At 36.7% G+C, this 25,676-nt stretch overlaps 1 protein-coding gene across 16 annotated transcripts in view; it reads left to right on the forward strand.

Moving 5' to 3' along the window:
• PHLDB2 (pleckstrin homology like domain family B member 2) overlaps window positions 1-25,676 on the forward strand; it is a 210,363-nt gene that overhangs the window by 157,114 nt on the left and 27,573 nt on the right. For 12 of the 16 annotated variants that reach the window (XM_076001310.1, XM_076001318.1, XM_076001321.1 and 9 more), the window contains 6 exons: window positions 485-628; window positions 1,701-1,838; window positions 11,819-11,947; window positions 17,823-17,978; window positions 18,912-19,022; window positions 22,772-22,861. In XM_076001310.1, coding sequence (XP_075857425.1) covers window positions 485-628; window positions 1,701-1,838; window positions 11,819-11,947; window positions 17,823-17,978; window positions 18,912-19,022; window positions 22,772-22,861 — 768 coding nt within the window. The remainder of the gene's footprint in view (window positions 1-484; window positions 629-1,700; window positions 1,839-11,818; window positions 11,948-17,822; window positions 17,979-18,911; window positions 19,023-22,771; window positions 22,862-25,676) is intronic. The other 4 variants (XM_076001337.1, XM_076001341.1, XM_012787448.3 and 1 more) reach the window with 1 other exon arrangement.

Consider the following 25,676-nt stretch of genomic DNA (forward strand, 5'->3'; position numbering starts at 1 on the left):
AACAGTGGGACCTGGTAGTAAGGCTGAGACTCAAGAGGGTTTTATAGGAGATGTATTCATTTGGGAGATGGGAGATAATGTGGAGCTGGTAATGAAGGTAGCAGTACCCCCAAGAGATCCCTGAGGAAGATGTCAAAAGTCCATCTCAGTTCTAGTTCTTTGCTGTGCTGAACTTTCTCTATAACCGTGGAGAAGTTACTTCAATTTGCATATGACAACTTCCTCATCTGTACAGGCTCCTTAGTTCTTTTAGCTTTCAAAGAATATGAATTTGTGAATTGAAGTTGTATGAGCTTACCAAAGAACCTAACTCCTGAGGATGGCATGGTCTCTATGGGAGCAAGCATCAGAGTCCCACAGTCATAGGATGCTTTTGGAATCCACGTAGGCTTGGAGACAAACACTAGATCTGAGGCTGGTTTATAAGTCAAGAAATTCTAGAATTGAAGTGTGAATAACCCATTTCTGTGCTGGTTAATCGCAGACCCCAGAGGGTATAAGTGAAGAACAGCGGACTCAGGAGTTGGCTGCAATGGAAGACACCCGGATAGTAATTCTGAACAACCTCGAGGAACTTGAACAAAAAATCAAAGATTTAAATGACCAGATGGATGAATCTTCCAGAGAGGTACAAAGGACAAGTTCACTTTTTATCCTCTCCCTCTTTTTCTTTCTTTCCTTTAACTTGAAAATAATGCCCATTTTTAGGGCACAGGCCTTCGAGGTCACATACATAGAAATCAGCATGAGCAGACATTTGTTTGATGGATCCCATGTGTCAGTAAAAATCACCTCTTTTACATTCCTTTTTCTTTCCCTTTTTTAAATTAGATAGGATAAACATATTAAGCCATCTTTAACGTACTTTATGTATAGCCTGACATTGTCTTAACTAGTATGTGCTTTCTCACCTGCCACAGGAATGTCAGCCTAGGCACTTTGTTTTAGGTGTTCAAGTCCAAATCCAATAAACGTTTTCTGAGTGTGTTACTGAGAGTTGCACTATGTTGGCACTATGGGGGAATTCACACATGAATCAAACATACACCCAGCTTTCTACAGGTTTGCAAACCAGACAGAGACACACATTCTGTAATTACAATAGAATACAGTGGCAAGGTTTATGTTACCTCCATGGAGTGAGAAGGGGCCCATAATTCTGCCTAGGGGAGGTCTGCATTTCTGTCCTCACAGATGGTGCCAATAGCCCCATAGTGGTTAGGGGCTCACCTGTTGTTTTGCGCACATGGACCCTGGAAGCCCCTCCTGCTGGCATTGCTAGGAATGCAGAACTCACATGTGGGGCTGGAGTAACTTTCACTTCTCATGCTCTAGGGACAAAGAAAGAAAGAGGTGGCTGCTCCTGAGGTGGTTTGTGCTTGAGCCTGAACCTAAACAAATAGGCAGAGTATTTCTTGAAAAGTAAGCAGAAAAGGGATTACAATAGAAAGTTAAGTGATAACTAGTTTTTTAGGGTTTTTTTGTTTGTTTTCTTTTTTTTCTTTTTTTTTTTTAGCAAATATATTCCAGCTTTCTTGTATAGGAAATCTGACTTTCTGGAGTGTCCCCCAGGCCCCATCATCTGGCTGATACAGTAGTACTTTTGGAAATTTGTAGCTGTGACAAATGCATCTCTAAAGTGGGCAGTTGAGAATGTCTCTGAAGGTGAAACACTTCTGAGCTTTGTTTTGTGTCCTTAGTTGGATATGGAATGTGCTCTTTTGGATGGAGAACAGAAATCTGAAACAACTGAACTTATGAAGGAGAAGGAGATTTTGGATCATCTAAACCGGAAAATAGCAGAACTGGAAAAGAACATTGTTGGTGAAAAGACCAAGGTAAAAAAAAATTATATTTGAATGCAATTTTTAGGAGCAAAGTGGTGGTCCCAGTCGATTGAATTTCAATGTTAAATGGAATTACCATGGTTTTAGATTTGTATGTCACATTCCTGGAAACAGGGGCACTAGAAAAAAAGTCCTAAGATCATGCATTGTCACCAACTAAGAACTAGCAGCTACTGGGCAGCTGATGGTAAGAGAGCAGAGCCCGTTTGGCTTGCAAGCTGGTGTTCATAGCGGCTTATCCTACCAGAGATGAGTGAGTTGTTTTGTTCTGTTTTGTTTTTCCATCAGCCTCTCTGCTCTTCTGATTCCACTGTTTTTAAAGGAATTTTTTTAGTATACTGAACTCCTTTCCTGCTGGTGCCCTGTAGGGATGGCTTAAGTGTATTTAAATATGCTTGCCTTGTTTCTTTTCATTTTTCTGTTTATTAAAAAGATGAATGGAATCCATTCATCTCACCTGCCTTGCCTTGCTATTATCTTCAATGCAAGTGCACTGCTCTTTGAAAAATGTGTTCACGTTTTTGAAGGGTCCTCACACACTGCCAAATGAAAGCTATCTGTGAAATGTAGTTGACGCTTAGCTTGGAAAAGGTTTTGCTTATACATTTGAGGCCACAATCTGAATGCTAGCTGATATCTACTAGGGAAAGTCTGAAAAATTACTCACAGATTTTAGAATTCAGGGTGGTAGTTGGGTTTTTGGTTTGTCTGTTTATGAGCTTTTTCCCCTCTGGGAAATATTACACATTCCTCTCCTATTCTAAGTTAGTTACAGCTGAACTAGGCCTAAAACTAAAAATAAAATTTTGATTTGGGAAAGAAAAAAGTGGACGAGTTTTAACACTTTCTCCCCCACTCACCATGTTCTCCACTAAGCTGAGAAAAAGAAAAAAATTTAGTTTGAGTAAGTTCTAGTGGTAATATGTGGAAAGAATTTCTGCTGAATGTGCCTTCCTTTTTAGGATCTTATTTGTTTGAGACTTATAAGTAAGGGCATTTGATCTTGGTGGCAGCGAATGTGGTCAAAATGATACTATTAGAAATGGAAGTCAGATTAAAAGCTACACATCAATTTTTTGGTTGCCTGCATGTTAAAATTAAGCTGTACAGCTTTTTCATATTAAATTTTATGTGCATTCATTCTACCTCCAAACTTTTAAATAATAAAAAATCTATTTGGGTAATGGGTGTATTTTTCTTCAGAAAGTCAAAAACAAGCCCAAGAATTGATGGTTTAAAGCTACAGTTGAGCATAATTCAGTTAATGGTGTATGCTTTTCAAAGATTCCGCATTGACACAGCAAAAAGCTTTAGTTTTGGGAGGCGTCAGATATCTTGTTTTGGTATGTATTAGTATTTTACTATTAAGTAAATACTAATTAAATTAAGTAATGCTATATTAATTTTATTACTATTTATGTCATATTGGAAAACTTGTGAGATATAGGAATGGGGTATCATGTTCCCTATGAACCCTTGTGCTTTCCTCATCCTTGAAGTTATTTATTTTTGTGTAGCTCACATATGGCATGGGCTGAAAATTCTATTTGTCTATCTCTCATTAGCATCTCATCAGATTTTACATGAAAGTGAAGCAGGTTGAGCCAGTGCTAAATCTCACTCCCCAGGGAAAGCTGTATTATATTCTCTGGACTGAAGCTAGAGGGGGAACTTCAGGAACATGAACAGAAACAAGAAAAGAGGCCATCTCCATCCTTCCTGTTATTGTTTCAGTGGCGTGACAGAGGCTATGCACAGGAGAGGGGACTAAAGGGACTTGCAGCATAGGACCAGCTCGTGCAGCTGTTAGGGGATCAGTTGGTCTTGGAAGGTAGAATTACTGTCTGTCATCACATTGTATATAAAATGGCAGAAACTGGCTTTGGGTGAGGGACTCGAGGACAGGGTGAGGGAAGTGGAAACAAACGCTGGGCAAGATAATGCAACTACATATTTTTGACAACCAAACTCAAATAGAGGCTTGACTTTGCTTGGCATCATTCTTGTATTTCTCAAATAAACTTATTCTACCGTTTTGTGACACAGCTATTTTATACCTTCACTCTATTCAAACCTCTGGCTCAGAGATGCTCACTGTCTGCTCCACTGAGAAATTAGAAGCATTCTGTCTTTTCACAACTAAAGAAGCTACTCTCCCCCCCTCAAAGACCAGTCTTTTTGAGTGTGCTCAGGATGTCATCCCATCTCACTTTCTGAAAGTCTTCAGTCTTTCTGCATGCACTGTCCTCGCCCCACCAATCTCTCCCTCTTTCCTGGGCCTATACTGCCAGCATGCCAACATTATTATTTTAAAAATAAACTACTACCTTATTATTTAAAAATAAGCTATTATCTCTTCTCTTTATCACAGCTAAACTTTTCAAACAATTTTCTAGGTACACTGTCTCCTCTCCCTCATTTCCCAGTTAACCGTTCTTCCCATTCCAGAGGCCTTAGACCTCCACTACTCATCAGATTTGCTCCTGTTAAGACTGCTAAAGGCCCTGGTGCCCCCCAGCTCACTGGGTGCTTTTCCACCCTCTTGTGATCAAACTCCTGAGCAGCATTCCGTATAGGAGACAACTTGTCTCTTTGACACTTGCTCCCTTCTCCCCTCCTTGCTGCCTCTGTGCACCACACTCCTCTGGTTTTCCTTCTATTTCTCATGTCTCTTTGATTCTCTAATCATCCCTCAGATCATCTCTGATCTGAACCCAGTTCTCTCGTATCCTCATATTATTTTGTAGCTGTGGCTTCAAGCTATGACTTGTACATGCTGATGACTGTCATAGGTGTGCCTTTAGCCCACAGCTGTTTTTGAACTCTGACTCATATCCTGTAGCCTACCTGACATCTCCACTCAGATATTTCTCAGGTATTTCCAATGGAACACACCCATAGCTGAACACTAGATCTTATCCTTCCCTTGCCTTCCACCCCACCCCGAATCCTCCAGCTTCCCCCACTCCAAGAAATTGCATCTCTGTTCACCTATATATTTAAACAGAAACCTGGACATTGATCTTGACACTTCTTTCTCCATCATCCTCACATCCAATTGATTATCAAAGTATTAAATATTTCTCAATTACTCAACATTTCTACTACTCTACATTTCTACATCTCCACTATCAGCATTCTCTTCTAAATCACCAAAATCTCTTCTTTAGTCCTATTTCCACTTGCTTCCCTTCAATTCATTCTCTTCACAGAAACCAATGTGATTTTCAAAAAATAAAAATAAAAATTATATCACTCTCCTTGTGTCCCACTGCACTTTCCCTAAGTATAAATTCTTTACCATGATCCATCCCCACCCTCCCATTCTTCACAGCACTCTCATGGTGGCCTTCCTTTCTATTGTTAAAAGATCACTGCCCCCATGCAGTCCTTTGCAGATACTGCTTCCCCTGCCTAGAATTCCCTTCCCCATATTCCATGCCTTGTTGGTCCTGTCTTTCAGGGCTCAGGTTCAGTGCCCGCTTTTCAGAAAAGCCCTCCCAGACCTTTCTAGGTCAGATTAGATTTTCCCTATTATTCTTTCAGTCCTTTTACATATCACATTTATAATTTACATTTGTTTTGGGCTTACTGGATGTTTATTTTCCTCTCTAGTGTGTGAACTAGAGGAGGGCACTGTGATCCATTGTCTATCCAGCCCATAGTAAGTGCCAGAATACTGCCAGTGTGCTTTGGGAATATTGTCCTTGGATTCTCCTGCTAACAGCTAGCCCAGGCTGGGCCTGGGCAGAAACACTGAGCCAAACACCTGCCAAACAGCTACATGCAGCCAAGTTTCAGGACAGCTGGGCTGGACTGCCCAAGTGCACATGCCACTGGGCCTGTAATCACATTGCCAGGGAAGCCAGAGCGTAAGACAGAAGGAGGAAGTGGCCTTTGCACTTTTGGATCGCGTTTCCTTTTCCAAACACCTGTTGCTGTGGTCAGATATAAACTGTGGAATGAGAAAGGCAAAACCTGAAACGATACCCCTGTTGGGCAAGCTCCGATTCAGATGTCGAGATGGTACATCCTGTAAGTCTGGCCCTAGACTTCTGGAGACAAGGCAGAGCCATAGGAAAAAGGTGTAATAGCACCTCGAAGTTCAAATATTGCTGTGAAATCATTGACATTGTTTTCTGGGCTCTGGAGTATTAGTGTCTGGTGTTTACTATTATGTCTTTTAGCTGATTTTGGAGCTATCATTTTATTTTACATACTTAGTATAAATTAACATATATTTATTCATGATTACAATCCATACTATGTTACCATATAAAATGTAAACTATAGACATAACTACATATACAGCAGAACATGTGGACGATTTGTTTTATTATAATTTATTGAACATTTTTGTAGCGGTTCCCTGGGCTGGCCTTTCACTACCCTCAGAGGTACCACTGTTGAGAGCCTCAGGAAGCCTGTTTCCATGTTACCATGAGCTAGATGCCACCTGTCCATTGTGTTCTCAGTCAGTGGCCACATCACAGCTGGAGCCACTGTGAACATTGATAAATCCTGAACAAATGTAAGAATCTAATTTGAAAGGAAACCCAGAGGGTATGTTTATTTGGCCAAGCAGTAAGCAAAGACACCATTGTGTTTTCTTGCAGCAAGTGAAAGAAAGGACTGTTACCTCTGGCCTAGGGAACTGTTTTAGTTTAACGGGCTTGGTGGCTGAGTAGGGAAGCCGCTCGCACCATGAAGGCCAGTTTGAGCAAAGGTCTGGCTGTGCCACTGGCATCCCTTTGCTCTCACTCCCTGTCTCCACTCCAAGAGCGAGGCTGATTGAAAAAATACACATGTGTTCATGCAGATTTTCTTTTTGTCTTTATCTATTTCTAACCACATTTGAAATTCAAAATTAAATATAGTTTTTCAACTGTCTCTATTTTTGGATTATCTACATTTCATCTGTGCTTCTCAGCATCCTTTTGTTTAAGGACAATTGTTTTGTGTATTCACACAGATACGGTGTGACATTTTGTAGCCATCCTAACCCACATACTTAAACACACTAACCGTGCTTAAAGATTTGAACTGAAGCCTAAATCACTCTGTGCCATACCACGTGTTCTCGAGTGAAATCTTAGATTATTTGACTTTCTAATTTTCCTACAGTAAGCTTATGCCATTGCATATTAAATGGTTAACTCTTTTCCCCCATTATTATCTGGACAAGTACCTGTTACTTCCTCCTAGTTCTTCCTTCAGAGCCAGGGGAAGGCAGTGAGCCTGGCCCAAAATTCTTCAGCAAAGTGTTAATGCCTCTTGAGTGCAGAGTATTTGCCAAGTCACAGCCAGTGCTCAGAAGGGACCCAGCCCTTCCCGTGCCTCTTTCTTACATTTCAAAGTTAGCTCCCTAGTTAGAGGAAGTGGAACTATATCGTGGGATTTGGGGATTAAATCAATATCATATCATATCATGGATGTATTCACATGTCCAGATTCATCAAAATGAATATTTAAACATGTGTAGTTTTTTAAATTTAGCAATTATAGTTCAGTAAAGCTGTTTTTTTAAAAAAGCATTTCACATAAATGTTTATGGTCCTAAAATGGTTGCCTAATCTATGAACCCATAAAAATGCCTGCCTACAAAACAACCCCACAGGGTTTGGGAACTGGAAGGAAGGGAGATTCTTAGGGTGTATGGAGAGGACTTTGTATAGACATACCTTAAAAATGATGGCTTAGGGACTGTGCATTTCAACACATCACTGAATCGATTCCAAACCTGACTCGCTATTTCATGAAATGTGGCCCAAGTTCCTAGAGTGTGCTGCGTTCTGTGCTAAACAGTTTGGAAATTACAAAAGTGGATCTTAACTTTTAAGAAAGTCTTCATCAAGCTAATAGGGTTGCTAGATTGAGCAAATAAAAATCCAGGAAGCTCAGTTACATTTGAACTTCAGATAAACAGAGAATGATTTTTTTAGTATAATTATGTCCCATGCAGTATTTGGGACATACTTAAATATTAAAAAATAATTTATTGTTTATATGAAATTCAAATTTAACTGGTATCCTTTATTTTATCTGGCAGCCCAATAAACCAATAAATTAAGCATATTTTCAGGGTAACCTTGAAATATCTGTGTATTTGGTATTGCACACTTAGATATGGTAAAATGATTTTTCATTAGTATTGAAGAATACTATTCCATATAACAATGACATTCAAATATAGCCAGCAAGTTAAATTTCAGTTTTTTCCTTCAAGATCACAACTTGTACTAGAAGAGAGAAAACTTGTATTACTGTGTTCTGACCACCAGAGCTAGCAAAATAAGTAGTATTATGATGAGCCTTGAATTTTTAAAATCATCCAAGATTATTGGCAACTCATGTACAAGTTCAAATCATTTAGAGTAAATTTACAAACATTCCTGGTCATTTGTGTGATTAGAAAATAAGCATTTTGCATTATCCCTTTCTGAATGAAAGTTGGATATTGGAATCTATCATAGTTTTTGTTTGCTTTACTTGAGGCATTTAATTTGAAATGTAAATATTTTACAATCCAGATATTACTTGCAAGAGAGGCCTTTTTTACTATGAAGTATTTTAAGAACATTCTTTGATGGATCCTGTATTAATATCTTGTGTCTTCATTAGAAAAATCAATAGTAGTTAACTGCCTTTTCCTCTCACATAATCCTGGGTGGCTGAATCAATGGCTCTTAACCTGGCTGCATATCAAAAAACCTGGAAAGGCTTTTAAAATGCTTATTACCAGGCCTTATGGCCCTGGATTTGTGACTAAATTGGGGCCTGGGAAATAGTATATTTAAAAACTCACCCAGGTTATTCTAATGTGCTACATGAAGACAGTGATCAGGTTTCCTCTTTTTCTCTAGACCTCTTTAAATCTTTACTGAGTGAGTAACAAACAACTCACCATGGGAGCAAATAGATGCCCAACTTGATACACTGACTTCTACCTTAATTTATCCACGAATAATTTACCATAAGCCATATATAAGCGTGGAGCTTTAGGAATATCGGTATTAAATATATAAAATAGACATTATCTGGCAATATTTGTGACCCAGCTGTATTTTGCTAACACATCCAGAGAAGACGAGTCAAAGCGAGACCAGCACTAGCAGAAGCAGTTGTCTCTGTGGAAGTCTCACTCTGCTTTTAGTTTTATAAATGTCCCCTGGTGTATCTGGATTTTTCTAGAGTGTTCCAGTTCCTTGTACTCTTATTTTTTCAACAAAATGAAATTTGTTAAATTTATTAAAAATGCATTTTGATTTATTTCCTGAAAATAGATTTATGAATCTTAAAAAAAAATTCTTGCACTCTCTGCTAACTCAGTATTTGGAAAATACTACTGTGCCTATTGTAGTTAGACTAGGTGAGTTTTCCAATTTAAATCTGGAAGAAGGATAACACTCCATTTTAATATTGTGTAAAAAGCAAGAATCCCTGAAATTCTGGAACCCTCAACTGCCATCGAATTTGTCTATTTTACCATCACTGTAGAAGGTGATACTTTCAGCTTTAATTAACTGCTTGCCCAGAGCTAATTTTCCCTTGAAAACTTCCTGAGCAATAAATAGAAGAAAGGAATATTAATTTCCTTCTGGTTCAAAGTTGGTCTACCTCTGGCTCTGGTAGGAGTGATATCACCTCCAAGGTCCTCTGTGATTTACGGCCAGGCCCACCTGCCACTAGTCCATCTTTCATCTTTTCCCTTTACTTCCTTTGCCCTAACTTTGGCCCCATTGAGCGTTTGCTCTGAGAGCCAGGGAGTGGTCACAACATTGCACAGAGAAGCTGTAGAAGGTTCTAATGGTGCCTGCTTGCATAATTCTGCTAACTGCCCCCTTGTATGGAATTGCAAAACGTTTTGAGCACTTCAGAAGGAAGGCGCTATGTAAACATAAGGTATTTTTTATTAGTTGTCTATTTGAGTTTATTATTAACAATAAACAAATGGAGATTGACAGCGGAATAGCTTGGTTTTTTCTTCAGACCTGCGACCTATGTTTTAGGACGGTGGCTTTCTATATTATCAAATATGTATCAATGTTTTCTATTGAACAGATCATTACATTCAAGAGCTCTGTACATGTGGTATTTAATTATAATAAATAGTCTTCTTTTTTTTAACTTTCTGTTTGGAACTAAAGTTGCTACAAAGTCTAGTGATACAGTATCTAAAAATAGAACTCTTTGGATAAAATTCTTTTGCTGTGTAAATAGGGCAGTCTTTGATCCACAAACACAGGAAAGAACATATTTCTTAGCCAAAAAATAACAAGTATTGCTGATTTTATTAAAGAAAAAAATTATTAATTCTGAAAACTATTCCTAAAGACTAAATCTAAACCTATATGAGTATATTCAGTTTTATTATGGTGTGGGAGTCCTTTTTTCTGTTAATGATACCATTGCTTTCTCCAACTCTTGCATAATAGGTGTGCCCAGTGTGCAAACATACTATTAAAGGTTGAAGAAGCTTTCTTTGTAGTTTGTTAAAGTTTAAGTTGTTGTAGCATCATTTTAGATTGATATATGAAGTGGGAGTAGCAGGTTTATGTCTTTTGAATTTATTTTAAGAAGAATACATTTGTAAAGCTAAATATGCATTACTGAAATGCTCTTGAAATTTTAAAATTTAGGTAAAAAATGGAGACTCAAGTGAACTGGTACAGGTGTTGATGTCATAAAGTTTTAGGTTGAAACCGTAACATCTTTTATACATACATATTATATGTTTATGCAGGAAATCATGGCCATTTGAATAAAAAAATTATAGTAAGGATAATTTCATAGGACTATTTCAGAGCTTTATCTTTTAAAAACTCCTTCTGTGATATGCTTAGAAGGTAGTTTTATTTCTACCAGTTTACATAGAATGAAAATAAGGAAAAGAAGGTGGTGGTCATTTCACTTACTAGGGGTCAAACTGTTGAAGTGCTTCATAAAGTGCTTTTATTTAGGCTGAGGGTGTTAGACAAGGAGAGAATCATGTCTAAGATGTGTTTCAAGGGTTCAGAGCATCATAAAGGGAACACAAGTTGGGAAGACTGATGCCAGATGAATTGATGTTTTGTTTCTCTATTTAAGAGGTGGCATTGTAAGGCCATGCAATCACTGTATTAGGTAACATCTAGGGTCACTTTGGCATGTGTGAGTTGCAAGGGATCTAGCATTATCTTCTTTGTCTTCTCTTCTATGACTCCAGAGAATTCTTTTATTTTTTTTTTCACAGTCTATGTTTCAATTTATTTGTTATATCAGTCATTGCAGGGATGTCTGTATTTCCAGTCCCTGTCACATGTTGTTGTGTTGGAGGTGCCTGATCCAGCTCCCCTTACTGCTTTGTCAGTGGTGCACTTTTCCTAGCTCTCTCAGCCCCTGCATTTGTTGTTCTCCCTGAAGTAAGATTGTCTAATTGCTTAAGCTCTGAAGTTTTCCAAATAGCTTAGAACTATTTGAACTGACCAGGCTATCAACCAGTGCCCCTGAGAGTTCTCTGACCTGAGAACAAAATTTCCATAGTTCCCAAAACTTGCTTAGCAAATGCCTTGAGCGAATTGGACCATGACAATACTTGAAGTCAATGCATTTGTCTGGTTCTCTTGGCAAGACTAGCTTATGAATTTAGTTGGCATTTCTTTTGTTCTTTTTTGGCCATTGACCAACACTCGACATTGCCATGGCTTCCCCTGCTTTTGTAACATGGTGGCAGGAAGGAGGGAGGGTTGGCGTGGTTATTTCAATGCCCAGTGAAGTGGACTGTGTTTTGAGAATGCACAAACCAGCCTCCCTTATCTTAACTTCTACTTATACTCCTTTATCCTAGTGACTAACCAGATATGTTTCTACATTCATAGAATGTCTAGAGTTTGTGTATGTTTGTTTGTGTTATCCTTAGGAAATGTTCACTAGCACCTGCTTAGGTATGAAGGTAATTTCTATTCTTCTATTTTCTGATTTCTGAACTTCAGGAGAAGGTAAAGCTTGATGCTGAAAGGGAAAAACTAGAGAGGCTTCAGGAGCTTTACTCCGAGCAGAAGACCCAGCTGGACAATTGTCCTGAGTCCATGAGGGAACAGTTACAACAACAACTGAAGAGGGTCAGTAGCAAACAGGAATGCACCAGTTATTTTGCTTTTTGTTTTTATCAATTAAGTTCCACTTACCTATGACTTACTACTTCACAGTATAAATTCATATAAGTTCTAATCATTAGATACATTTTAAATACAAATATGCATGCTGAAAGTATATATTATTCCATGCTAATCAGTTAAAAAATTCCTTCTTAGAATCCTTCACTAATTTATAATGCAAAATCATTTCTGGAGTCATTTTTTATAACCAAAGAGAGCTATTTCTGACTTGTAACTGACACCAAGATTGTAGCATTGAAGTCAACTGACATCTTCCTCTGCATTTTGCTGCTTCATAAGTCCTGTTTGCCTTTACATGTCTTTTTTTTCCTTTAGCTTTATTTTATACTCTTGTCCAAAAATTATCCTATTCTCTGATTTGTTCTCCATCACTAGCCCTTGTTTAGTTTTCCTTTCTCTTCCTGCTTTTAGTGACATTGAACTCATTAGCATGATCACAACAATTAAACACCAAGACTGAAATGCAGGGCATTGCTAGTGCCTTCAACATCTTCTCATACGAGCTTCATAATTTTTAAGAACTTAATGCAGCATAGACCTTCCAATTAAACTGTATTCTCCAATCCTTAATGTTTATAGTGTTTAGCCTAACTGCACTGGTTATCTTCCTATGTGGATAGTTTCACAAACACTGGCATAGCCATTTAATATTTTATAGTCTCTTGACAACTGGGTTGTTTCCTCTAAACAGCAGCCCAACTAAACTGTGATCCTGGAGAAGCAGACACTAACAGTCTTGGACCTCTAAAGAGTCACGTAGTAGTAATTTGTCCTAAGTGAGTTATAATTTATGATTCTATGTGAATAGAAAAGGCTAGTTCCATTCATGTTATTCTATCTGTACCTTCTTGGAATGGGAAAGTCAAAAACTCAGTTAAGATAGCACACCCTTGACATTTTTTAAAGATACCCTTTAATATAAAAATATTTGATACCTCTGAGAACAGAGGTATCAGATAATGAAAAATAACAATTGAAATTGTTCAATGTATTGCAGAGGTTAAGAGCATCTTAATAAAGAGTATCCAACATAGACAGATTAAACTGTAGTATAACAGTTTTAGTATTTATTTCTTATAGTGTTGGATCAAAGAAAGTTGTAACAATATTTCTTCCCCTTTTTTCCACTTTACTGTATAAAACTTAATTTGCTGTAAGAAGAAAAATCTTCACATGTCTCTGTGACAATTCTCTGGACATTTTGTGATAAAAATGATTGGAAAAAAACTAGTATTTGTAAAATTTTTTCAGTTTGTGTTTTATGTTTGTGCCAGTTCACAAGAGAGATGGGAGAACTGATCTTTATATTTGTTCACTGTTTTTTTTTTAATTATCCTTATTGCTAAAGATTTTACATGGTTGTCATAATTCTTTATTTACAGTCAGCAGCATGTATATATTTTGTTCTTCCTTTCTTCTAGTTATCCATTTATTGTTTGTGTTCTTTACAAACATTATGTCAAACAAAAATTGGTAGAGTCTATTAATAATCAATGGAATCTATTGGTTAACCTGGACTCAAATGAATATAATTACTGTTTGCTTAATCTAGATTCTGTAGGATATCTCATAAATTTGTATGTGTTCCAAGGATTTTTGACTACAAAAGAAGAAAGGAAATGCTGCAGACAGTCTGTGCCATTAAATAAAGGCAGAGACTCCTTCCCTTTCCTCTTCAAGCAGAGTGTAAAATTCTTATCATAAAACCGCTTTCCATGGGAGAGATAACTGGCTTGTGGTAGCTGCTGTTCACCTGATTATTAAGAGCTCTGCTAATTCCATTTTCCAGGGCTGAGGACCAGTGTGATTCTTCACTGGGGCCTTGGGTTAATCAGTAAAAAGTTCACTTATTTCATGAGAAGTCCCTTCATTCTAGGAACTTCCTGTGTTATCATAAGTTATTTCTCTTTGGACTTCAAACACTGCAAAATAGCAGTTCATTACAAAGCTTTCCCTGAGGTGTTTAAACTGGACTCAATAATGTTGATTTTATGACAACTAACTTGATTAGTTGTCATAAAACTGGCAAGTCACACAAAACAAAAAATAAATAAATAGGAAGAAAATTATTTCCTTAAACTGCATGTTGTCTCAAATACTTAAGGTGAAATTGTAGAATGATTTTGTGCATACAACCTTATGAACTTATGGCTGGGCTTCTTACCTCTAAATCATTACATTAGTGTCAGAATATAGTTTTTGTCTGATGTTGGGCTCACGGCCTGTGGATGGTATGTTGTTGATTGAAATAGGCTCACCAATCCCTCAGATACTAGCACTGTAGGAAAGAAAGCTGAATTTAAATGAGTTTTTAATTTGCCAGGTTAGGGTCCACTACTAACAGGGGAAGACAGACACCTGGTTCGGACAGTTTTCTTGTACTTTTGATATTTACTGAACTGAATGGTTGATTCTGGTCTCTTGATTTTTTAAAAATCTTTTGTCCATTTCTACAATTAAAAGACCTTTTTTTCTATCACTGATCTAAAATTAGTTTACCTACTACTCTTAGACAAGTCGTTCAACCTCTATGGACTTCAGAATACTCATCATACATGAAATAAGGAGGTTGGGCTAAATGATTTCTACTGTTTTTTTCCATGTTCCAGAAGTATGCATTAAAGTGTTTGATTATAGAGCGTAAAATGGTGAAAAGTTAACAAACCCTGAACCCTATTTAAATTTGTTCCAGAGTTGGTTTTGAACTGTTATTACTACAATTGCTCCTGGCCATACTACATCCATTCTCTTCTTTCTGTCCCTCCATTAGCAAAGAAAACATAAAGAACTGCACATAAACTTCTGCTATATAAATTCTCAAAAGCGTTATTAGAAAGAAAATAGAAATTACATAGAATTTTATTTAGTACAGCTGTTTTATTTCCTTTCATGCCTCTCCTTTGAGCTTGCTAGCCAGTAAATATTTGTAATGTTCTTTTAGTGAGTGAAGTGTAGTTAAAATTTTCATTCAACTAGTCATGAACTTGACTGTGGGGCTTCCTGTATATATTATTCAGGGCTCAATTAAACTACTTCTGCCCCCAAATTCAATCCTCTGAATTCTTATTCTTATCTAAAATCTTTTAAAAGTTTTTATTTCCTCCCAATAGTTTTTCTTTCAGAGCATAAGTTTATATACATATACATTTTAATGATTTGGATAACTTGATCAGATGATTGTATCTGCAGAATCTGAGTGCTCAGCTTAGCTTAATTTTCAGCTTTCCTACCTAGTGTGCTATTATTTTCTTGCAGTGGTTTAAATATTTACTACAGATAAATCAGTGACTCTGTGACTTTCGTGCAGGGTTAAAATAGCACATGTTGCATATTAACCAGATGAAGAGTAAGCAGCTGACTGCGTAGTGTATATATTATGAGCTATATGCCACTTTGAATGAAGATCATTTACATGCCGAAAAAGGGCTTACTAAACATTTTATCTCAGTAATCTTTGGCCACAAACCAAGCTTAATTGGAAAGCCTTAAAAACTTGAGTGTGTGTGCCTGTATGAGTAAATATCTCAGTTAATATATTATTTTAAAACTGCAAATATTGCTTCAAGACATAGGACTTGAGTTATTAATATCTCTTAATTCCTTTAATTCATTAATTCATTTAGAAGTTATGAACATGAAATGTCTGAGAAATGTCAACCAAAAACTTGAAATTGAGACTACATTCCTTTTTGGCTAAATAAAATGAAATGCTGAATGTATTTTTCAAATTGTGCTTTTTCCTGCTCTTAAACTGTGAGACGCCACAGTCTGTGTTGACATGATGGTTTTGTTGCTATAGTGTTGGTTATAATAACATGGTAGCTAATGGCCCTTCTGTGAATCATCACTAGAACAAAATGTATTGCAGAGGATAGAAATATATTCCATTTTATCAAAAGGCTTACTTTATCATTTATGTAAAAACCAGACTGGGGTGGGGTTAAATAGTGATATAGAGATGATTTATCATATAATTATTTATTCAACTCTCTTTGATGATTTGATTGAACAATAAAAAAAAATACTCTGGCTATTTTAGCTACGTAGAGCTATGAGCCACATTGTTCAGCTGACTCCTACTTTGGCCATAGATTATTTATTATAAGTTATATTTTTATGTAAGTTAACTTATATAACTTATAAGTTATATTTTTTTTTTTTTTTTTTGAGACAGAGTCTCGCTTTGTTATCCAGGCTAGAGTGAGTGCCGTGGCGTCAGCCTGGCTCACAGCAACCTCAAACTCCTGGGCTCAAGCAATCCTCCTGCCTCAGCCTCCCACGTAGCTGGGACTACAGGCATGTGCCACCATGCCCGGCTAATTTTTTATATATATATCAGTTGGCCAATTAATTTCTTTCTATTTATAGTAGAGACGGGGTCTCGCTCTTGCTCAGGCTGGTTTTGAACTCCTGACCTTGAGCAATCCGCCCGCCTCGGCCTCCCAAGAGCTAGGATTACAGGCGTGAGCCACAGCGCCCGGCCTATAAGTTATATTTTTAAAAAATGTTTTGCACATACCACATTTATAATTGTGTCAGAGTCTCCAAAAAGAAGGAGGTGTTTTCTAAAAAGTAGATTGGAGAATTATCTATATACTGTGCATGTAGTTGCATGAATACATCCCTGTCTTCAAGTATCTCATGGGTTGGAGGATGCCTTCACCAGGCCATCTGATTTTCATGATTCTGCTCTTCCTTAAATGTCCTCAAAATTATTCTCAGAGCAATGGTGCTTAACCTTTTGAGACACCCTTTGTGTCTCATGAAAACTTTGGTTCTCCTCTTTCCAGTAAAAATATGTGTAAATAATTTTAATGGGTTCGTAGAAGCCTGGTTTAAGAACCTCAATCTCTGAATTTTTTAAATAGACTTTATTGTTTAGAGTGGTTTTAGATTCCTAGCAAAATTGAGCAGAAAATACTGATTCCCCATGTTCCTTCTGCCCCTACACATGCACATCTTCCCCCCATTATCAACATCCCCCACCAGCTTGGTCCATTTATTAAAATTGTCAAACCTACACTGACACATCATCATCACCCATAAGCCATGCCCAAATGGTTTTGATTGCTTATCTCTTCAATAAAATTATTTGAGCATGCATGCCCTATGTATATTACATATGTCATATTATTATAAATATATAAATTGCATAAATGCTCAAACAATGTACATATTTAAAAGTATGTACATATTCTATCCTACTTGTATATATGTTAGAAAACATTTATTGAGAAACTTACAAAGAAAAGAAAAAAACTGAAAACAAGTAAAAAGAAGGTCTAATGTTTTCCCCTCACATCCCAGTGGATGGTGTTGTGTGCCATCTGGGGTACATGTATCCCTCTTAGAGACCTCTAATCTGTGTGTAGGCCAGTTTTGACTCCTTTAGTCTCTATATTAAAATCTCATTTCATATGAAATGTTGTGGAAAAGAAGAATTTTCTCAAGAGACTATGTTACACTCTGGGCTGTAGATTGTGTTGAGATTATTTACAGAATTCTTTTTGTACTTCACTATCCATTTTTAAACCCCCTAGTGGGTTTAAAGCAAGAATTCTTACATCCACAGAGCAATCTAAAACTGATGGTGAAATAAATGCTGCCCACCCCCACTATGCCCCTTTCAATTCTGCTCTTACATTCACTGTTATGGGGTTTAACTCCAGAGAGAGGATTATCATGTTCTAACCCTGGTCATAGCTGTAACTGGAAAGACAGTCTGCTTTGCTCTGACTGTTTTTAATAATTGTTTCTTCACATGAAGAAGGTTATAGCCATCCTGGTGTGTCTTGTGTTCATTCCCCTTTCTCCAAAGGATGCTGACCTGTTGGATGTTGAAAGCAAACACTTTGAAGACCTGGAGTTCCAGCAGCTTGAACATGAGAGCCGTCTGGATGAGGAAAAGGAGAATTTGACCCAACAGCTCCTACGTGAAGTGGCTGAGTATCAACGGAACATTGTTACTAGAAAGGTACTTTTGTCATCAGTGTGAAAAATCAAAATATGATTCTCTCTACATGACAGTATTGATCATTCATCTAGGGATGGTATGTGTCTGCTACATATCTTTATATTTGCATATCACATTTGTCAGATTATGGATCCTGTCCTGTATGTGCTAAATGGCGTTCTGAACTAGATAGAGACATTATAGTCATGGTTACATAATGCTGTAGATGCATTTATGAATAATATCCATTTTTTTCATTTATATGAAAACTAAGGCAGAGAAAATCAGGAATTCAGATATTTATGTTAAATTACTTCCTTTTGCAATTATAGTAACTAATTCAGAATAATTCTATGAACTAAGTCTATTTTGGAATTTTCTGTTTTCATCACTCAATGGTCCTCAAAGCTGACTGACAGCTTATCACTATTAGACGTAGCCCAGTGAAATGCCACAAGGATTATTACTGACTCCACTCAACCCCTAGCACCTAGATGTCCTGCTCAGAATTCAGCTTTTGTTCTAGAATGTAGAATCAAATCCCAGGGCTCTGTATTAAACCGATAAAATTGAGGGAAGGAAAGAAAGAGAAGGCGACTTCTTAAATTCTCAGCCTAAATAAGACATTCCATTGTTTTTTCCCATGAGGCGTTTCCCAAGATGATGTAAAAAAGTCATTGATAGTCTAAAACAAGATTTCCTGTTGACTTCTGGGTGCTTCAAAATAGATTTTAAATCACTTGAACTATATTGGCCTTAAGTAAAGAAAGTATTGAGCTTGGCAGGTCAAAGAAAATGCCTCATAATCTCTAGCTGATAATTATTGCCTACCATCAACTAAAATGTGGTCACTAGTATTCAAGTTATAAAAACCTTTGCTTCTTTTTCCGGACAGACTAGCAAACCTTTGAATGTGTAATGTACGTCTTCCTATGATTATCTCTTTTCCTTCAGGAAAAAATTTCTGCATTGAAAAAGCAAGCCAATCACATTGTTCAGCAGGCTCAGAGAGAACAAGATCATTTTGTGAAAGAAAAGAATAATTTAATAATGATGTTACAAAGAGTAAGTATTCTCTTTTCAGCACTGGCAGCAATAAAACATAAGTTCCCACTTCAGGGAAGTCGCCTCCTTCAAAGTAAATGCCTTTTAATAGTGAATGCTTTTATAATTTAAGGAAGACTTTTACATACCTTTTTATTTAATCCTCCACATTAATAAGCTGATGACTCTGAAAAATTAACTACAATTCAGAAAATAGCAAAGATATTTTCTTCATGCTTTTTCCACATCATACAAGTCTAAACTTTGGAAAATCTGTATTTTTTTTCTCTTTCTGATTTTCTTCTTTTTAAAAAAAATCTTATTTTTTATCAAATAATTAAAATACATTTTATTACCCATTTAAGGTTGGCTTAAGGAAAAAACGCTCTTTTTGCTATTGTCAAATATTTTAGCTCAGCTGCTCTGATGTTTTGAACTCCAGTTATTTGTGGGTGGGTCTTCTTAGTAAATGTCGTACTGGATTTAGTTTGATTTAATTGGGTAGGTAGACACTGCATATGGTATGGTTAGATGGTTGACAAGATTATCCTCACCAAAGGGACTATGTCCTCATTTGTCCTAGCACTTAAAGTAACTCCATGTAAAGGGATTCCTTTGCCCAAAGAGATGCCATAGCCTAACTTTCTGACCTGGGACCTGGTGTGATTTCAGGGATAAGACACCAGACATTAAAGTTGATGGGGCTAGTCTCAGATCTGAGCCCTGCATTTGAGCCACTACCTTATAAATGTGACACTTGGGGTCACAAAAATATGTGCTAGACCCAGAATGGGGTGCAGAGAAAGACCAAATTCAGAGGGAAGGATTAAAGTTTGAGGCAGTACCATGGTCCCACTCGGAAGAAATGAGTATCCCCTTCTTAGATATTTTTAGGTTAAGAAGAGAGATGAAATGTTCCTTCACATGGAATTATGAGTCCACTTTGGATGCCTCTGCAGCCCGCACAGATCCCTGACAGCTTCCTTCTTCCTGCTTTTTTAGCTCCTAGAAATCTCTGAATGGAGTTATAGTTCCCTTCCCTGTCCCCTTCTGGGGATGACCTTTGTTGCCATTAGCCTCCCTATTGCCATTTTACCCTTTGCACACATATTCAAAAGCACAGCTTAATTAGATATTGTAGTATTTAAGTACTTTTTCAAATTTTAGCAAAAACATTTAGCAGTAGATTTCTTAAAATAGGTGAGTGTAATCACAGTATAACATTTCCTCATTAATATATATATATATATAAAATACAGTTTGATTGTAAAAATAGTGGCCCATAAGTATTACTTTTTTTATTTTCCTAAATTGAGCTATAGATACATTTTAATCCCAAACAAAATCCCAACAGATTTTTTTTTGTAGGAATTGATAAATTGGTACTAAAATTTACAGTTGATCCTCATTATTGAAGAATCCCACATTTGTGATTTTGCCTACTTGCTAAAACATATTGTTACCCCAGAATCAATATGCATGAATTTTTGCAGTCTGTGCATTCACAGAAATGCAGAGTGGTAAGAGATGAAACAAGAAGACAAACTTGTTCAACTCAAAATTGAGTTGTCCAGCATACATGTTCTCACCTAAAGTTGAACAAGGTTGTCTTTATGTTTCATCTCTCATACTGTAAAAATGTGTCCTTTTTGTGAACTGTTTAGTGCCATGTTTTCACATTTTTGTGTGCCTTTGGGGGTGGGATAGATTTTGCTGTTCAAAATGCCTCTGAAACATAGTGCTAAAGTGCTGTTAAATGTTCCTAAACGCAGGAAGGCTGTGACGTCCCTTATGGAGAAACCCTGTTGCTCTTGGGCAACAAGAGCCCAACCTTGTATTTCTTTTAGGAGGCATGCTTCAGTACTCACAAATTCAGTGTTTGTGGCAACATTATAGAACACAACTGCCACAAATAATACAAATCAACTGTATATGAATATGTAGAGGGCCTCGAGTAGCCAAAACAACTTTGAACAAGAAGAATAAAATTGGAGGATTTGTACTGTGTGATTTCAAGGTTTACTGTAAAGCTATAATATTTAAGGCAGTGTGGTGTTGGCAAACAATAGACATATAGATCAATAGAATTGAACTGAGGGTCTAGAAATAGACCCATACATATACCGTCCATTAATTTTTGACAAAGGCACTAAAAAATTCAGTTGGGAAAGAAAAGTCTTTCCAACAAATGGTGCTGGATGAATTGGGTAAATGTGGAAAAAAATAAACCTCAACATCCTCACATCATATGCATAAATTAATTCAAGACAGATCATAGACCTAAACATAAAAATTAAAATTCTAAAACTTCCAAAAGAAAACATAAGAATGCAAGTACACCTTCATGGCCTTGGGAAACAAAGATTTCTTAAAGGAACTGACAAAAGGCTTGTATCCAGAACATGTTAAAAAACTATTACAACTCAATAATAATAGCTAAATATTAATAAATGTTTTAAAAAGAAGATATATGAAGGACCAATAAGTCACATGGAAAAATACTTACCATTAGTCATCCAGGAAATATAAAAACAACAATGTGATCCCACCTCATACCAACTAAAATGACTAAAGTTAAAAAGTAAAATTTCAGATGTTGAGAATATGAAGCAGCTAGGTCGTTCATGCACTGTTGATGTGAGTGTAACATGTATAACCCCTTCAGAGAACTCCTTGGAAGCTTTTTTATATTGTTAAATATACATCCACCCTTATGACCCAGCAACTCCACTTCTAGATATTTACACAATAAAAATGGAAACACTTCTTCATAAAAAACTGATATGAGACTGTTTAAAGTACTGTTTTGCTAATAGCCAACAAAACTAGAAATAACCTAAATATCCATCAGTAGGAGCATGGATAAGCAAATGCTAGGGTACATTTATGTAATATAGTATTCCTCAAAAATGAACTACTTACACATGTATCACCACAAAGTGAAAGAAGGCAGCACGAAAGAGCGCATATTGTATGATTCCATTTATATAAAGCTCAAGAACAGGCAAAACTAGTGTAAGGCCATAGAAACCAGAATAGTGCCTGGCCAGGGGGTGGAGATTGACTGGTAGGGGACATGAGAAATGCTTGGGGTGAAGAAATGCTCTTTATCTTGCTTGGGATATTGTTCCACTTATTAAAATTCATCAGATTATATATTTAAGATCTATGCATTCCACTGTATGTAAATTATATCTCAATAAATAAAGCACGTGACCCATTAAATTTTTTTCCTAAAGGTTGTTTAGGAATTAATTAATGAATTAATTAACTGAATCAATACAAGATGAATCTTGGACCCAAACATAAAAGCTTATACCATCAAGTTTCCAAAAGAAAATATATCACTGGATTGTGATGCTATGTCACAAGAAGTCACATGATTGTGTGCTTAGGTGGATTTAAAAAATGACTTTAGAGAATATGCAAAAGATAAGGGCTGAGAGGGACCCTGAGAACTTCTCCTTCCATTCAGGCTACCACTAGAGCAGCCCACTCCTTTTTTTAAAACATGCTCTCACTCTACAGAATTTACTATGAATTAAATGTTTTATAGCTAAGGATGTTTGAAAACAACTCATGCATCATATTGGCTAGTAGAAGGTGAGATTTTTAGTATATAATTTGAAGTTTTGACTAAGTATGAGGAAGAGGAACTAGAAATGGGGGAAGTAGGTGAGATTCTGATGTTTGTCTCTATTGTAAAGTCGCTGTGTTCCTCAGTTGATCCAAGGTTGACTGTAAGCTTAATAGATTTTGTATTCCTTCAGGAAAAGGAGAATCTTTGTAATTTGGAAAAGAAATACTCGAGCCTCTCTGGGGGTAAAGGGTTTCCTGTTAACCCCAATACTCTGAAAGAGGTAAGCTATGATTTTACATGTCCACTCATATCACCTTAGAAATGAGGAGATGTACCTCAGTTTTATGGGATTAGCTGAAGAGTAAAAACATTAACTCAAATGACTTATGAAAGCACCTGATGCTTTGATGGTTTTCCTGCCTTTTACTATTGATGCTTTGAGGAATTCATGGATTACCTTTGTGCCTAATGCAGGTGCACATTGTGTGTGTGTGTGTGTGTGTGTGTGTGTGTGTGTGTGTGTGTGTGTGTGTGTTTGTGTGTGTGTCTGTCTTCTTTGCTGAAGAGTGACATTGTGGGTTAACTTGAAGTTTCAAAAAATTCAGGATCCGGACCAAGCTGAGACTTAAATTTTCCCCTCTCCTTCCTATAGTATCCTTTCTTACTCTCTCCCCTCTCTTATTTTACTTTTCTTTCTCCTGAGTCTTATAGAACATGAACATGCCCTTAAACATTTGAAAAGATAGTCTGGTTTCTTTCTTTTCTCTATCTTCTCCCTTCACTGTTGCTTCTGCTATTGTTTTCCCTAAATTAGAAACTCCCATTTATATTAGACTGTATATACTTTTTATCCCAAATATCCACCTTTCCATGTCCCCATCACCACTCTTTCCCAAGTATCTTACGGAGCTACACTGCCACGCTGGTAGATTATTTTAACTTTAATTTGAAAAATTGTAACCCTGACTGAAAAGATAAATAATTTTCTTTATATTTAACTTTTTTCTAAGAAGCTAAGGAAAAAACTTGCTTCTACATAAATATTTGCATAACCAAAAAAAAAATCCCTTTTATTTATAAGTTGCTAATAAAAAGAGCAGAGTTGGGAATTCCTACATAGAAAATATTTTGTGTGTGTATAGGTATTTGAAATAAAAAGCTCATCACAATAATAAGGGTGACTAAATGTGTACCTCAGGAGTATTTTGTGAAATATTTCTACAAAAGCTTTATTAGATCATTCGGTTTCATAGTTTCTCTCCATTATTCAGAACATGGAACTTGGAGGTTCAATAAATGGTTGTAAATGGAGTGTAGAGGCATAAGATAATGTAAGCGATGTGGGGAGGGGACAACAAGTCTTGTGAGTCATGTTAAAGAAATGCCTATTTTAATGTGATGGGAAGCTGTTAATTGGTTTTAACCAGGGAGATGACATTATTTGATATTGATTTGTTAAAGATCACTCTGGGCTACTGGGTGAATGCTGGATTGTAAGGAGTAAGCGGAGGAGATTTGGGGAAACTAATATGGAGATGATTGCAATAGTGTAGGCTGGAGATCCTGGTGGCTTCAATTAGAGCAATGGCAGAGAGGTGGAGAGAATTAGCTGGATTAGGATATATTTGGGGAGGTAGAGTTGACAGTTCTTGTTAATAGATTGGATGTGAGGATACAATAAATAAAGGAAGGTGTCAGGAACCATACCATTATTACAGTTGGAATAATGAGGTGGCTGGTGAGTATCCTTACTGAGGTAGGGCAGACTGGGGAAAGAATAGGTAAGAGGGAAGATTTGGAGTTTGACTCTGGACATGCTAAGTTTGAAGGTCTTGTGGCATCCAAATGAATTAGATGGGCTCCAAGGGCTCTTATCTCCTAATAGAAGAATAAAATCTTTCTTTCCTATTAATGAGTTGGTCTTTTTTTTTCCCCTACAGAATTCCTGGTGTCAAAAGCACATTTGGCTTTTTGACTATTTTGTGTATCTGCAACTCTTGAGCTTGTTGAGTAGCTATGTGTTTTCTTTCATGTACCAAGCAGACTTGGCTCCCAGGTGTTTTTTACTTTTTCTGTCTTTCTGCTCTCTCTGTTCTCTTTTTTTCTTTTTTAAAGGAGTGTTGAATTGATAACCTAACTATTGTAAAGAGCTCCCACTTTGGACAAACAGCATACATTTTTGAAGAAATTAATTAAGTTATATGGTCTATGACACATAAGGACTCAAACCTTGGCTTTGAAGCGTCCTACTCTCAACTGAGCAAAAGAATAACTCAAATTTGTTAATTTTCTTTCTGATTCATTATCATAGATAAAATGAAATGTAACAACCTAATTGACTACTTCCTTTCTTTAGTTTTTAACCTTATAAAACTTTACAAAGTGTCTACGCTCCTTTATGAAGTGCAAGACTTCATAAAGTCAATTTATAAGCAGTCAACTCTAGCTTTCTCCACTTTGTTATAATTATAGGTCATCAGTAAAAACTTTGATTTTCGCCTGTAATCCTAGCACTCTGGGAGGCTGAGGCAGGAGGATCGCTCAAGGTCAGGAGTTCGAAACCAGCCTGAGCAAGAGCGAGACCCCGTCTCTACTATAAATAGAAAGAAATGAATTGGCCAACTAATATATATAGAAAAAATTAGCCGGGCATGGTGGTGCATGCCTGTAGTCCCAGCTGCTTGGGAGGCTGAGGCAGCAGGATCGCTTGAGTCCAGGAGTTTGAGGTTGCTGTGAGCTAGGCTGAAGCCACGGTACTCACTCTAGCCTGGGCAACAAGGTGAGACTCTGTCTCAAAAAAAAAAAAAAAAAAAAAAAAAAACTTTGATTTTCAGTCTGAAAATTTTGCTTCACCAGCATAACAATATCTTGCCCTTCCCGCAGTCACTTTTTGGAAGGACCAATGGGCTAATAGAAGAATCTACATGTCAAATTTAACTCAATTTCACTTTTAAAAGAGAGGTGTTATTTTTTTTTTTATTGGTGTGGTGAAAATCATGATGGGTATGTATAATTACTTTCCATGATAATTTACAAGTGCCTTTTCCACAAATATAAATTTAGAACATTTGATTCTTGAAGATTTTGATTCATGG

Source organism: Microcebus murinus, chromosome 1 (assembly GCF_040939455.1).
Source record: "Microcebus murinus isolate Inina chromosome 1, M.murinus_Inina_mat1.0, whole genome shotgun sequence".
NCBI lineage: Eukaryota > Metazoa > Chordata > Mammalia > Primates > Cheirogaleidae > Microcebus > Microcebus murinus.